Raw genomic sequence first — 16,860 nt, forward strand, 5'->3', positions numbered from 1 at the left:
ACTTTAAAATTTCAGTTGTATGTGATAATAAGAGGTTACATGTATTCTCTATGAGAATTTTCCCTAATACTAAAAATTTTAATCTATTTTTAAAGTGCATTTATTAAAATAGGAAAGATCTTCAACTTCTCTTTCTGATGATTTCATCTTATATGATGACAGAGGAATGCCCACACTACCCTAGGCACAGATACATTCCAACAGATCAATGTTTATTATTATTTCAGCTTGGAAATTTAAAACATACTAAATATATTAATATTGAGATGCCAGTATGTTTTGGTAGTGAGTTGTTAGAATTAATTTCATAACAGGTAGAGTTTTCTGGTTATAAAAACATTTTTAAATTTTAGAATTACTTAACATCTTTAAGGATTTTGAATATTTTGAATAGAAATCTTAGTTTACACACACATAAAAGACACATGCAAGCATCCATACAGTCTGCTTCTCTGAATAAATAAGCCAAAGAGAAGTTGGTTTGGTCTCCTGTGTAGGTAATAGCACCTGGGAATATGAACCAGTGAGGTCAGTGCCTTAGTCTGACAGACAGGAGAACAACTCTATAAGAGGGCTGAGCTCTGGCCAGGAAATAGAGAGCTGTGGGGTGCAGCATGTAAACTTTGATGGCAAAAGTCAATCTAACTCAGTCACTGCACAGCCAACTCATGAAAAATGGGATTCCAGAAGCAAAACGTATACTTCAAGATATGACATTAACTTAACATTGTTAATACCTCATTGTTTTCCACAGATCTTGGTTCTGAGGAACACTGCAGTCAAGTCTGGGGCTCTCTTGCCTTTGGATCAAGAAATCAAGAATGAAAGATGTAGGTAAATGTTTAAACTTTTACCTTTTCTGTATTCAAGTGTAAGCTAGAGTTTATTTGTTAAGGTCTAGCATTGAGTATTCAATTTGACCTGTGTAGATGGGATAAGAAAAGTGGGATAAACTGCATCACATATTCTGAATTCCTTTAGCCAATGAATGATCATTGTAGGATTATTTATTTGTTGAGTTAAAGAATCTGTCATTTCTGCCAAATAAGTTCATGCATTTTGTTTACTGTCAGTATTTCATAACTATTTAGTTGTTTGCTTGATATTTATGTTGGTATGATGGCTTTGTTTGAGCAACAAATTCCATGAAACTTTTCTAGTTAACTCTCTGGGTCTGGTATTTCAATAGATTATATTTTATTCTATTCTCCTGGGAGCTGATATTTACAGGATCTAGGGCCTAGACAGAAATGATTTTTGTGGAATAACCCTGGGTCCCCTTTTAACACCTGTGAAGTGAAGTGAAGTGAAAGTCACTCAGTCGTGTCTGACTCTTTGCTACCCCATGGACTATACAGTCAGTGAAATTCTCCAGGCCAGAGTACTGGAGTGGGGGTAGCTGTTCCCTTCTCCAGGGGATCTTTAACAACTGTGGGAGGACTTAAATTTATAAAGACTCATTTGTTTCTTGTTTAGAAGTTAGTAGCTGTAAATGTTTTTCAAAGTAGTAAACATTTAAAATATACTTTTTAAATGATTGTATTTAAAATATAAATATGTAGAAATATTATGAATAATATATAAATATATAATCTGTTTTACATTAATGTAGCAAAGCTACATATTCAAAAAAATTTTCAAAGTTGCTAATTTTATTTCAATGTTATATGATCTATTTTGTATATAATATTCAAAGTAACCATCCTTTTGTCATGCTCCTTGTTTATATTTCTCTCTTCTCACACATATCCGTACTTTAAACAGAGATGTAACTCTTAAATATAGATTCTTTTTCATTACCTTTTTTTAAAGATAAAAATACAAAAATTAAATAGGCTTGCTTTCAAACATTACTTCTTTAAAGTGCACCTTGCTAATTATATTGCTTAAGATAAATCATTGCATTGAAAGGATTCTGAAAAGTTTTCCAAATTGTGAGTTGAATTAGTCAAAATTACACATACAGAGAAGATTCTCTGGAAAGTCAATTATATAATGATGGGATGAGACTAATGGCTGAAACTATAGTTAATGACATTTACCCCAGGGTGTAATGTAACATAAAAGCAATGTAGGGAAAATTGTTGCTAGTCTAAATAGGAACCAACATATGGAGAGATTTGATCTGGGTTAAAAGGAAAAAGAAAATAAATTGAAAGAGAAAACTGAGGTAGAGAAGTTAGTGCACTCAGCATTTGATTTAATCCCAAATTCAGTTCCATATGTTCACTTGAGAGGATCTCAAGAGCCAAGAATACAAAATGCCATTTTTCCCTCTAATCACTTAGGCATGGTGTTCAAAGCAGAAGGTATTTTCCCACCAATTTGAATCAGAATATTGGCATTTATTTCTTTAGAAATCTCCACCATCCTCTAATAACTGAATAGTTAGAAAATAACTTTGTTCTAAGCAGTGTAGCATTAGAAGTATTTTATTAAATTCTTCAATTTCAAAGAACTTACAGTTTCACTAAAAATTGGACTTGTTTTAAGTATTTAAAACAATTGTTGGGAGAAATATCAATCACCTCAGATATGCAGATGACACCACCCTTATGGCAGAAAGTGAAGAAGAACTAAAGAGCTTCTTGAGGAAAGTGAAAGAGGAGAGTTAAAAGGTTGGCTTAAAACTCAACATTCAGAAAACTAAGGTCTTGGCATATGGTCCCATCACTTCATGGCAAATAGATGGGGAAACAATGGAAACAGTGAGAGATTTTATTTTGGGGGGCTCCAAAATCACTGCAGATGTTAACTGCAGCCATGAAATTAAAAGGCGCTTGCTCCTTAGAAGAAAAGCTATGACCAACCTAGACAGCATACTAAAAAGCAGAGATATTACTTTGTCAACAAAGGTCTGTCTGGTCAAAGTTTGTTTTTTCCAGTAGTCATGTATGGATGTGAGAGTTGAACTATAAAGAAAGCTGAGCACTTTTGAACTGTGGTGTTGGAGAAGACTCTTGAGAGCCCCTTGAACCATAAGGAGTTCAAACCAGTCAACCCTAAAGGAAATCAGTCCTGAATATTCATTGGAGGGACAGATTCTGAAAATGAAGCTCCAATACTTTGGCCACCTGATGCAAAGAACTGACTCATTAGAAAAGACCTTGATGCTGGAAAGATTGAAGGCAGGAGGAGAAGGGGACAACAGAGGATGAGATGGTTGGATTATGTCATTGACTCAATAGACATGAGTTTGAGCAGGTTCTAGGAGTTGGTGATGGACAGGGAAGCCTGGCATGCTGCAGTCCATGGGGTGCAAAGAATCAGACACAACTGAATGACTGAACTGAAAAAAATATATAAAGTGATTTAAGTCAATATTTTTAATGTTTATTGGGTATTACATATGGTTAAACATTTTAGCTATGGCCATTCTGACCTGTGTGAGGCAGTACTTCATTGTAGTTTTGATTCGCATTTCTCTAATAATTAGCAATGATGAACGTTTCTGGATGTGCCTATCTTTATTTCCACTTTGGAGAAATGTCTATTTAGGTCTTCTGCCCATTTTTCAATTGGGTTGCTTTTTCCTTTTGTTATTGAATTGTAAGAGCTGTTTATATATTTTGGAAATTAAGCCTTTGTCGGTCACATTATTTGCAAACATTTTCTCCCAGTCCATAGGATATCTTTTTGTTTTGTTTATGGTTTCCTTTGCTGTGAAAAAGTTTTGAGTTTGATTAGGTCCCATTTGTTTATTTTTACTTTTCTATCTATTGCCTTGGGAGACTGACCTAAGAAAACATTGGTATAGTTTGTGTCAGAGAATATTTTGGCTATGTCCTCTTCTAGGAGTTTTAGGTGTCTTGTTTTAAGTCTTTAAACCATTTTGAGTTTAGTTTTGTGTAGATTGTGGAGAAAAGTCAGCCCTCCTACACTGTTAGTGGGAATGTGAATTGGTATAGTCACTATTGAGAACAGTACGAAGGTTCATAAAAAAAACTAAAAATAGTGTTGCAAAAAGCAATCCCACTCCTGGGCATATACCCAGAAAAACCATAATTCAAAGAGTTCCATGCACCCTTATGTTCATAACAGCACTATTTACAATAGCCAAGACATGGAAACAAACTAAATGTCCTTTAACAGATGAATGCATAAAGAATATATGGCATACAGATTCAATATTTTTCAACCTTAAAAAATAATGAAATATTGCCATTTACAGTAACATGGATGGACCTAGAATTTATTACACAAAATTAAGGTAGTCAGAGAAATATCATATGATATCTTTTATATATGGAATCTAAAACATGACACAGATGAACATATTTATGAAACAAAAACATACTTACAGATATAGAGAGAAGTCCTGTGATTACCAAGGGGGAGGCCATAGGGGAGAGAAGTACTGAGAGTTTGGAATTAGCAGATGTGATATATTACATATAGGATGGATAAATAGCAAGGTCCTGCTGTATAGCACAGAGAAATACATTCAGTCTCCTGTGCAAAAACCACAGTCAGAAAAAATAAGAATATATATATATATATATACATTAAACTCAGTCATGTTTCTCTGCAACAGAAATTAAACACAACATTGAAGACCAACTGTATTTCTATAAGATTTAAAAAATAAAAAATAAGTAAAATACTAAAACAGATCCTAATATAGGTGAGTAGGCATGCATTACCTTTTTGCTGAACATGATTATTTTAATTAAATATTTTTTTATTATAAAAGATCAACAAATCATTACTTATATGCTGAGATTCTTAAAAGAAACAAGGGTACATTATATATGAGGATCAACTAGGAGGGTCTAAGGAAAGCTTTAATATCCTTGACTTAGTTTATTGCTTTATAGAAATAACTCTGGGTGTGTCATTTACAGAAAGACATGTCTATATGCTAATAAGGCATAAAGAGGAATACTCAATTTTCCCAATAATGTATATATCACAATATATATGTATATAACAGTATCACAATTATGTATATTTATATGGGAACATTTCATGCAAAGATGGGCTCAATAAAGGACAGAAATGGTATGGACTTAACAGAAGCAAAAGATATTAAGAAGAGGTGGAAAGAATACACAGAAGAACTGTACAAAAAAGATCTTCATGACCAAGATAATCAGGATGGTGTAATCACTCACCTAGAGCAAGACATACTGGAATGTGAAGTCAAGTGAGCCTTAGAAAACATCACTACAAACAAAGCTAGTGGAGGTGATGGAATTCCAGTTGAGCTATTTCAAATCCTGTAAGATGATGCTGTGAAAGTGCTACATTCAATATGCCAGCAAATTTGGAAAACTCAGCAGTGGCCACAGGACTGGAAAAGGTCAGTTTTCATTCCAATCTCAAAGAAAGGCAATACCAAAAAATGCTCAAACTACCGCACAATTGCACTCATCTCACACGCTAGTAAAGTAATGCTCAAAATTCTCCAAGCCAGGCTTCAGCAATACGTGAACTGTGAACTTCCAGATGTTCAAGCTGATTTTAGACAAGGCAGAAGAACCAGAGATCAAATTGCCAACATCCACTGGATCATGGAAAAAGCAATAGAAAGGAGTACGTCAAGGCTGTATATTGTCACCCTACACATGAGTCTGGATGAACTGAGCTGAACTGATATATAATAAGTAATAAATATCAGCCAGTCAGTCAGTTCAGTTACTCAGTCATGTCTGACTCTTTGCGACCCCATGAATCGCAGGACACCAGGCTTCCCTGTCCATCACAAACTCCCGGAGTTCTCCCAAACTCATGTGCATTGAGTCGGTGATGCCATCCAGCCATCTCATCCTCTGTCGTCCCCTTCTCCTCCTGCCCCCAATCCCTCCCAGCATCAGGGTCTTTTCCAATGAGTCAACTCTTCGCATGAGGTGGCCAAGTGTTGGAGTTTCATCTTCAGCATCAGTCCTTCAAATGAACACCCAGAACTGGTCTCCTTTAGAATGGACTGGTTGAATCTCCTTGCAGTCCAAGGGACTCTCAAGAGTCTTCTCCAACACCACAGTTTAAAAGCATCAATTCTTCGGTGCTCAGCTTTCTTTACAGTCCAACTCCCACATCCATACATGACCACTGGAAAAACCATAGCCTTGATGAGACAGACCTTTGTTGGCAAAGTAATGTCTCTGCTTTTGAATATGCTATCTAGGTTGGTCATAACTTTCATTCCAAGGAGTAAGCGTCTTTTAATTTCATGGCTGCAGTCACCATCTGCAGTGATTTTGGAGCCCCCCAAAATAAAGTCTGACACTGTTTCCACTGTTTCCCCATCTATTTCCCATGAAGTGATGGGACCAGATGCCATGATCTTTGTTTTCTGAATGTTGAGCTTTAAGCCAACTTTTCACTCTCCTCTTTCACTTTCATCAAGAGGCTTTTTAGTTCCTCTTCACTTTCTGCCATAAGGGTGGTGTCATGTGCATATCTGAGGTTATCAATATTTCTCCCGGCAATCTTGATTCCAGCTTGTGCTTCTTCCAGCACAGCGTTTCTCATGATGTACTCTGCATAGAAGTTAAATAAGCAGGGTGACAACATACAGCCATGACATATTCCTTTTCCTATTTGGAACCAGTCTGTTGTTCCGTGTCCAGTTCTAACTGTTGCTTCCTGACCTGCATATAGGTTTCTCAAGAGGTAAGCCAGGTGGTCTGGTATTCCCATCTCTTTGAGAATTTTCCACAGTTTATTGTGACCCACACAGTCAAAGGCTTTGGCATAGTCAATAAAGCAGAAGTAGATATTTTTCTGAAACTCTCTTGTTTTTTTGAGGACCCAGTGGATGTTGGCAATTTGATCTCTGGTTCCTCTGCCTTTTCTAAAACCAGCTTGAACAACTGGAAGTTCACGGTTCACATATTGCTGAAGCCTGGCTTGGAGAATTTTGAGCATTACTTTACTAGAGTGTTAGATGAGTACAACTGTGCAGTAGTTTGAGCATTCTTTGGCATTGCCTTTCTTTGGGATTGGAATGAAAACTGACCTTTTCCAGTCCTGTGGCCACTGCTGAGTTTTCCAAATTTGCTGGCATATTGACTGCAGCAATTTCACAGCATCATCTTTCAGAATTTGAAATAGCTCAACTATATATATAATATCAAATTTGGACAGAAGCACTATTTTTTTTCAAACTGGCATGATATTCCTATTTTTACTGTATCTATTACTGCTGAATATACTCAATTCTTCTGACCATGTTGACATTATCATACACTCTGTTAATTTACAACTTGCCAGAAAATATCCAGTGTACATATGTATTGATGACTGTACTGGACACTATATGAAATCCAGACAGAAAGATTTCCTATGGTCATGAAATTGATAAATCAAGGTAAAGAGAGAAAGCTAAAAAAAAATGATTGAAAGAACACAGACTAAAGTTAGAAAAAAAAAAAAAAACTATTCTTCTAACTCAGAGTTCCCATAAGATTATTTTGGCTTTCCTTTTTTTTTCCTTTCATTTATAAAATAATTGACTCAAACCATACAGCTTTAAGGTGATTTTTGGTGCTAGAATAAAATGATGATATATATTATAAAATAAATAAATGATAAAATCATATTCCCTGGATGTACATAGTAGTTTATCTTGAAAAGAAAACTAATATTGAGTGCTTTCTATGTGTCAAGCATAAGTTAGATGTTTTCGCTTATATCATGAGCTATCCAAAAGAACCCTAGGAGGTAGTACTTTAAAACCTTTTGGAAAAAAAATAATTTCATTCCTTTTTCTGAGTTACATCCAAATGGGTTACATTTTTTTTTAAAGAATGAGATAAAAGTTTCTTGTTATGAAGAGACCTTTGAAGATGTTATTCTGACATCCCTTTTATTTTCTACCTGAGACAGTGTTAAACAATTTCAAATATTACCTGCAGCCTCCTGCTTATGAAGTTTTATTTTCATTCCAAATGTCCCAAATGTCTAATTACTTAGGACCCATGAGTGCTTTTCACAGCCAAACACCATGACAGCTGCTCTGGAATACTTAAAAGCAAGGAGGGTGATCTGACTTCTTTTATTACCTTCACTGAGGGAGAAAGGTCTGGTCACAGTGATAAGTATTAAGCACTTTTTCACTTCATTCAAGGCACTAAGGATCCTTATTTTCCCATCTTCCCTATTTATTAAAAATAATAAAATTGCAAGCTAGCATACGTATTGCACAAAGTTCTCATGAGTATTTCAGTAGTGATGACATTTTGAAAAGGAATGGGAAAGATCTTAGTATACATGGCTTTAGAAAGAGTAATTAAAATTTACTAGTTCCACATTTTCAAAAACATGATTGATTGTATAATGGCAAATATTTTACAAATCCTAATATAATAGGAGTATTTTGTTTTTTTATAAAGACAGACATTAATTTTCCTACACACCAAGTAACGTAGTTAAGCTTAGTCAACATCATGCTATTATGTCTGAGGTGGACAAATTGAAATCAAGTGGAGACATAACAATCTCACTTTCCTCATTTGCTATAAAACAGATGCCTAAGAGTAAGATTTTCATAAATGAAGAAGAAGAAATAAGAAAGGAAAGGAATATATGAATAGGCTTTTATAAAGTGTTTTTAAATATAAAATATTTGCATGCAGAGAACTGGACTAACCTGCATTTTGTTGCATTAAAAAAAAATGAAAGCTAATTTTATATAATTTTAAAAACTCAAAATGCACTCTTGTTTTATTTCATAGATTAAAAAAGGGGGTTAATAAAGTTCCACAGTCTATAAGTAAAATATACATGCTAATTTCTGTTGCTTTGATGTTAGAACCCATCTAACCCACCTCAGTAAGCCACAGAGATGTTAGAGACACAGTGCTCCCCTCTCCTAGGGCAGTTTGCTGACTGCTGCTTCTCTTTAGAACAGTAGCATCATTCAAATGACAGAACTTTGCCAATATTTGATGAAAACTGGAATGACTATTTCATACACTTATAATTGAACTTTCAAAGTCTAATTTCTAGAAAACATGTCCACTTAAATTTGATAGTATATAATTAGATTGCTTTAGCTCCAGTTATAAACTATAGGGGAGTGTGTGTGTGTTTGTGTGTGTGAATACATGATTTAAGTGTCAAAATTCAAACTGTACAATAGAGGTAATAGAAAACACTAATGGAGAGATTAGGCATTAAGTTTCTACCATTGGGTTTGTTTGTGTTTGTCATAAATTTACAAGAAAGATTGTGCTCATAAAAATTAGAATAAGTTAAAAAAAAGTCTGTAAAGTTATTTCCCTGATAACTTAATCTTCCAAAGGCAGAACAATTTTTTAAATGCATACTTTTTTGAGTAATAGCAAAAGTTCATTCAAAGAAGATAGTTGAGTCTGAACATTTATTTAATTTAATAATTACATATTTAAAATATTAAATAATATATTGGCATTAGGCATTGAATTAAAAATTTTGACATGAAATATGAATATTTTTGTTAAAAGTAAATATTTTGGCAGGGAAGGATGAATGAAATATATTCTTTGAAATGAAACAAAGAAATGAAATATATTTGTGTATATTTGGTAATAAAGGTAAGATAGCAATTTATAGGAATTATTTATCATAATTAAAAAAATGCTTTAATGAAGATGTCAATTCCTCCACTTCAGCCTAACAACTTCAGGAGCACATCAGTTTCAAAGCCTAGTTGGAAGCCTTTAAAATCTAGTACTGAGAAGAATGGGTAATTTAAGCAACAAATATTCCAAAGATGAAAGACTTTTTAAATGCTCCCTTTATGTTCATTCTTTTCTCCCCAAAGACAGGCTCTTTATTTACTTCAAAGTAAGACTTAGTGGTTCTACTAACTCAGCTGGAAACTGATTAATATTTTGTTCTGCCCCTTCATCCTTGAAATTTTATTTTTAATTTTCTAGTCTCCTTCCATTTACAACAATTGAAAAGGAGAAGTTACACATGGCTCTTTTGTGGACAACCACTTTGATAAATACTGTTGTAATTATTACCTTTGGCACAGCAATATGGCCTGGACATTCCACAAACATGTGGTCTCTATTTGGAAGGAGGCCTGCACTTAATCCATGGAAATACAATGTAATATTAAGGAATCAATGCACGATGAATAAAGACCAGCATTCACCTAAGTTAAATTCAGAGTTCTCTTTTCTATATAAAACTGCTGTTTGACTCAGTATAGAACTGAATGAAGAAAGAATGATTGTTGTAATAACATATATTTTTAAAGCACATTATAAAACATAAATTTAACATTTCATGTATTCCTGTTTTTCTGGCATATATACCCATGAAATCTGAGATTTCTCTCTTTAGAGATCTTTATGTCAGTGACTAAGTTAATACCAACCTAGATAGCATATTCAAAGGTCCATCTCATCAAGGCTATGGTATTTCCAGTGGTCATATATGGATGTGAAAACTGGACTGTGAAGAAGGCTGAGCGCTGAAGAATTGATGCTTTTGAAGTGTGGTGTTGGAGAAGACTCTTGAGAATCCCTTGGACTACAAAGAGATCCAACCAGTCCATTCTGAAGGAGATCAGCCCTGGGAGTTCTTTGGAAGGAATGATGCTAAAGCTGAAACTCCAGTACCTTGGCCACCTCATGCAAAGAGTTGACTCATTGGAAAAGACTCTAATGCTGGGAGGGATTGGGGGCAGGAGGAGAAGGGGACGACAGAGGCTCATGAGATGGCTGGATGGCATCACCGACTCGATGGACATGAGTTTGGGTGAACTCCGCAAGTTGGTGATGGACAGGGAGGCCTGGCATGCTGCGATTCATGGGGTTGCAAAGGGCCGGATATGACTGAGCAACTGAACTGAACTGAACTGAACTGAACATGCTTTTGCCTGAATATAATAAATTGTTTCTTATTTCAATTTTTAAACTTAATGTTCAGTTGTATTTAGAGCTTTACACAAAGGTTTTACATAAAAACTTTATACTTTTTTTATTGCTTTGTTTTTTATACATATTATTATTATTATTTTTTTTTACGTATTTCTTCCATTGTACCAACTGATGGGTAGTGGTAGCTCAATGGTTAAAAAATGTGTCTGCAGTGCAGGAAACAAGGATTTGATCTCTGGCAACCCATTCAAGTATTCTTACCTTGAGAATCAAATGAATAGAGAAGCTTGTCAGATTACAGAGCATGGGGTCTCAAAGAGTTGGACACAACTTAGTGACTGAGCATACATGCACATAAATCATTACATGTGGAAATAACACTTTTCAAAAACATATCAGAAAAAATGGTGGATAACTTTGGTAGAAATTAATTAAATGAGACCATCATGAACATTTCTGTTTAGCTGTCATTTTATATGGCAATTGTCAAATCTTACAGTAGAAAATTTTTAAGTAACATTGGATAGTGGGAAAATCAGAAAGTCCTTTCACAAAAATTCACTTGTGTTTGTATATGTGTATACATGCATGTGATTTTCTTTCTAATATGTGCCCTGTAAGGCCTAGAAAACAAAATAAAATGGCTAGAGGCTATCATGAAAATTGTTGGGGTAGATGAAGCACAAGCTGGAATCAAGATTGCCAAGAGAAATATCAATAATCTCATATATGCAGATGATGAAGGAGCCTTGCGGGCTACAGTCCATGGGGTCACAAAAAGTCAGACACGACTGAGCAACTGACACATGCAGTTGACACTACCCTTATGGCATAAAGCAAAGAGAAACTATGGAGCCTCTTGATGAAGCTGAAAGGGGAGAGTGAAAAAACTGGCTTAAATTTCAACATTCAGATAACTAAGATCATGACATCCGGTACCATTGCTGCTAAGTCACTTCAGTCATGTCTGACTGTGTGTGACCCCACAGACGACAGCCACCAGGCTCCCCCGTCCCTGGGATTCTCCAGGCAAGAACACTGGAGTGGGTTGCCATTTCCTTCTCCAATGCATGAAAGTGAAAAGTGAAAGTGAAGTCGCTCAGTCGTGTCCGACCCCCAGCAAGCCCATGGACTGCAGCCCACCAGGCTTCTCCATCCATGGGATTTTCCAGGCAAAGTACTGGAGTGGGTGCCATTGCCTTCTGCGATACCTTCTCCGATACATTGCCTTCTCTGGTATCATTACTTCATGGCAAATAGATGGGGAAACAATGGAAACAGTGACACACTTTATATTCATAGGCTCCAATATCACTGCAGATGGTGACTGCAGCCATGAAATTAAAAGATGCTCCTTGGAAGGAAAGTTATGACCAATCTAGACAGCATATTAAAAAGCAGAGACATTACTTTTGCCGACAAAAGTCTGTATAGTCAAAACTATGGTTTTTCCAGTAGTCATGTGTAGATGTGAGAGTTGGACCACGATGAGAGCTGAATGCATAAGAATTTATCTTTTTGAACTGTGGTGTTGGAGAAGACTCTTGAGAGTCACTTCAACAGCAAGGAAATCAAACTAGTCAATCCTAAAATAAAGCAATCCTGAATATTCATTGGAAGGACTGATGTTGAAGCTGAAGCTATGATACTTTGGCCACCTGATGGGAAAAGCCAACCCGTGGGAAAAGATCTTGATGCTGAGAAAAACTGAAGGCAGGAGGAGAAGGGGATGACAGAGGACAAGATGGTTGGATGGCATCACTGACTTGATGGACACGAGTTTGAGTAAGGTGCAGGAGATGGGGAAGTAGGAAATAGCAAGATATAAAGTCAGAAAATTAGTAGATGAAGGGCATTTTGAGAAGCAGGAAAAGTCTACAGCATTGCAGGGCGTGTAGGGAAAGAAAGGCTGAGATAACATATACATACACACAGGCAAAATATTAGAGGCTTTTTATAGAGAGAGGTCTGTAATTTTCCAAATTAAGAGGGCAGGGATTCAGAGCAAAGGAGACCAAGAAGGAGCAACTAATGAGGTAAAAAGAGAAACTAAGTGAAGAAAATACTTTAAGGAAAGGAATCTTATCACCTGTATCAAATGCACTTAATAAGTCCAGGAAGATAGGGACAAAACATGAATACCTAAAAAAGTGGATATCACTGGTGCCCTTGGCATGAACAGAAACTGTGGAATGGAAGGTAAGAACAAAGTCTGAATACACAAAATTCAAGCCAAAATAACAAAAAAGGAATTAGAGACACATTTCAGCAATCCTTTTCTAAGAGTTTTGTTGTAGAAAGGATTAAGAAAATATTAAAGCAGGTATGAAGTCAATGGAAACGATCTAGTAGAGAGGAGAAAAATGATACAAGAAATATAAAACAGATGAGACAATTATTCAAGTGATGTTCTTCATAAGTAGAAGGAGTAACCATAGTCATGGGCACAAGTGGAGGGTTTGGTGTTAGATTGGAACATAAATGGTTAATCCAAAATAATCAGTAAATTAATTAATTCACCATATTTGCCAGGTACTATTGTTTGTGATATTATTTTGTAAGATAATACAGATATAAAAATGAATAAAATAGAGATTTCATCATGGGGATTAAAGTCCCATCATGGAGCTAGTAGTGAGCAAAATCCATTTTACTAAATTTTAGTTTAAAAAGATTCAATTTTAGTGTTAAAAGTTTCAAAGTACAGTGCTATCATGATGGAGAAAATGACTGAATAAGAGAATGAGTGCATAATGATGAAGGAGGGTTCAGAAAAAGACATTGTAGTAAAGTCCAGGTTTTAATGATGACTCAGAATGAAAGATGGAGAAAGACTGTTTTAGACACAAGACACAGTAAGTTCCATAAAAATATGGATTTTTACAGATTTAATGTTCTACAGGTTTAGTAGTTCTGTAAATAATGTTAATGGATTATGGTGCATGTATGGTAGGTGAGCAGGACAGGCCAGTGGTGGTCACATTCAAGATTTTGTTTACCACGCTTAAAATGAATTTCATTCTGTGTTTTGGGGGCTGAAATATGCAGGAGATTAAGGATGCCTGACACGTTCATACTTGGATGGCTAGCCGAGTGAAAATTAGGTTACTAATATAGGGATTAACAGTGAAGAATGTTAGAATATAGGTATAAATTTAGATGTATATATACTGTTTGGTATGAAAATTATTTTCTGTTGGAAAGCATATGTAAGTGGACATAGCTAAAGGAAATCACAGATGCATCTGGGTCTCAGATCAGGTGTATACAGTCAAGAGCAGGGAGTTATGCTAGTTTTACATGCAGGAAACTGGTACAATTTTTGGAGATCTTTTAAAATGTATAAATTATGTAATACAGTGTTTGGTACAGTGTCTTTAAATACAGCCATGAGAAATGATTTCTAAAGCTTAAACTTTATTAATTCAATAGTAAATTTATTGATGTGGAGGAGTTTGGGAGGTAAAAAACAAAGCTATGGGCTTAGATACAAATACTGAGATTCTAGAAAGATGGGAGAGGGAAAGGACACAAACATCTCAGGAGTATAAAGGAGCTGAAGAAAAATACCAGGAAAAACAGTTAAAGAAGAAATAAAACAACTAATTCAATTAAGGAGAGAATTTCATAGGCGTGAAATGATGAGTGTTCATAATGTATTAAATATTATAGAGCTTGAAAGCTATGGAAGTAGTTTCTTTAGTGGAAATTAATTTCTTAAATATGTTTTGCTTGTATATAAGTAAGTTGTTGCAAGAAGATGAGGTAACGATTAGTTATTTTAAAATAAAAATAAAAATCTCTCTGACAGATTAACTTTATTCTGGGGAAAGACAGGAGAATTTCCTAGACAAAGAATCACAAAAAGTCTTTAAATTTTTTGTTTAAATGTCTTTAAATACATTGTCACTATACCCTAACTTTATAGCTAAAATTTTGAGAATTTTAATAGACTTGGACAGTAACAACTTTAGCAATATTCCTTTCTCTTTTTAAACCTTAACACAGATTAATATAAATAGGCTTCTAATGGTAATTGATTGTTTTCAGTTGAGTGCAGTGAAAATACTAGTGCTACTGAGATGAGGTTTTTAAAATACTACATTCATAGCATTTATATAAAAAAATCATGTCTTTGGATGTCGCAAAAACAGTGTCAAATGCTAAAATTATGTAATTAGATAAAGATATTTTTAATTCAAAAATGTTATTTCTATTCTGTCAGTTTACCTATCATCAATTAATACATCAAAATGCTTTAGTAGATAGAATGTGAAACAGGATAAAAATTATTCTAACCTCTTGAAATTTGTGGCAGTGTGTGTGTATATGCACTCACAAATATATAAATATGTGTGTAATTCTGCAAACGATGAAAGGTTTTCTTGAAAGTATTGGGGCAGCTGAGCTCTTTTCATCCTGCTTCCTTTTTCATGAATACAAAAGTAGCATTTAACTTACCATTGTTCTCAAGGGTTGATTTTATAAGCAGTAGAAAAGCAGCTAGGAAAATGATTTTGTTACTTTTAGCGTAGCTGGGTAATTAAAATGTTCTGGATTACAGATATTTGAGTGTTTTCCATGTTGCTGATGATAGTTCTTACTAATGATATTAGCGCAGTAATTTTCTAATTCCAAATGTTAAGTATTTTTGTGTGGTTAAGTGATTTTGTTGAGTCATATAGATAAATTAAGTATGAAATTGAAGCTGTGAACATTTGCAGAAATTGTGTTCTTGTTTCCAGCTGCTCAATATTCTATAGTATTGCCCCAACCCCTTCAGCTTTTATTTTTCTTCAGAAGTAGTATATGGGAAGGTATAAGGACTCCACGTTGTATCTTTCTCCTCTTACGATAGAAAAAAGAAAGGGACATAATACCAAAAAGAATAAAGCTATCAAGGTAATAGGTGAGAAATACAGTTGGATCATAGAGACTGATGTTATGGCTGAAAGGAACACTGAAAAGTAAAATATCTCATTTCTTCTTGGTCAGGAAATATTTCATTTAAGTCTCCCATAAAAACAAAAAAAATGCTACTTTTGTCTTTGATGATTTCCAGAACTTCCACATTGCTCCCCGCAGCCATTTATTCAAGTGTATGATTACTATATTTGGGCAGATTATTAAAACTTATTACTGTGAAAGTTAACTTGAATTCTTTGTAGTGTTCTTTAATATGTCTTTGATGTAACAGTTGTTTTGAAAATCCCCATTTTTCTCAACAAAGAAAGAGTTGTTTCTTTCCATTTATACATAGTTGTTTCTTTTTGCTTGTTACTATTCTTTTGAATTCTTTAGATTCATAGACTATAAGTTCCAAGTTTTGTTTATTTAAAATTGGATATGATCTTTAATAAGCCACAGTAATGTCCTCCCAGTCTTTCAACAAATTTTTTATCTATATCAATATTTATTGGTAGGAGGAAGGACTAACAATACTACATTGAGAGGCAGTTTTAACTATCCTGGTGATTATGGAAATCGACAAATTTCTCTACATGTTCTTAACCAAAAACAAAACAAAAAAAAAAAAAGAAAGAAAAAATGCCCACATATAAGTTCAAACAGAAAACAAATACAATCAAACCACCCATAGCCTATACTCCTATAGCCTATACTTATCAGCAAAGCATACAACAAACTGTAGCTTCTGTGTATATGGGGAAATACAGATATCTGACGAGCAGAGTTTTCTGTTAAGTCTAAGAAAGAGTGTAGAACTAGGTAGGGATTGGGAAGGAGAGAGAGGAGTAGAATCCTCATGGTGGAGAACAGAAAGCAATAACAAGGGTTATCCTAAGAGAAGGCTTCCCAGACTGTGCTAGTGGTAAAGAATCTTCCTGCCAATGCAAGAGATGCAAGAGACGGGAGTTCTATTCCTCATCAGGAAGAACCCCTAGAGTAGGAAATGGCACCCCACTCTTGTATTCTTGCCTGGAAAATTCCATTGGCAGAGGAGCCTGATGGATTATTGTTGTTATATAGCTGCAAAGTGACTATAGCTGCAAAGTGTCAGACACAACTGAGCTATGGAGCACAT

General features: G+C 34.9%; 1 protein-coding gene across 1 annotated transcript in view; it reads left to right on the forward strand.

Annotated features, from left to right (window-relative positions):
• LOC147355118 (uncharacterized) overlaps positions 1–16,391 on the forward strand; it is a 103,790-nt gene extending 87,399 nt beyond the window's left edge. The window contains exons 2-3 of the mRNA XM_086349364.1: positions 755–830; positions 10,363–16,391. Of these exons, the coding sequence (XP_086205490.1) occupies positions 755–825 (71 nt within the window). The 3' untranslated portion in view covers positions 826–830; positions 10,363–16,391. The remainder of the gene's footprint in view (positions 1–754; positions 831–10,362) is intronic.
• The last annotated feature ends 469 nt before the right edge of the window (positions 16,392–16,860 follow it).

Source organism: Bos grunniens, chromosome 17, assembly GCF_055505025.1.
Source record: "Bos grunniens cultivar Pamir isolate PY7600 chromosome 17, Bosgru_T2T1.0, whole genome shotgun sequence".
Lineage (NCBI taxonomy): Eukaryota > Metazoa > Chordata > Mammalia > Artiodactyla > Bovidae > Bos > Bos grunniens.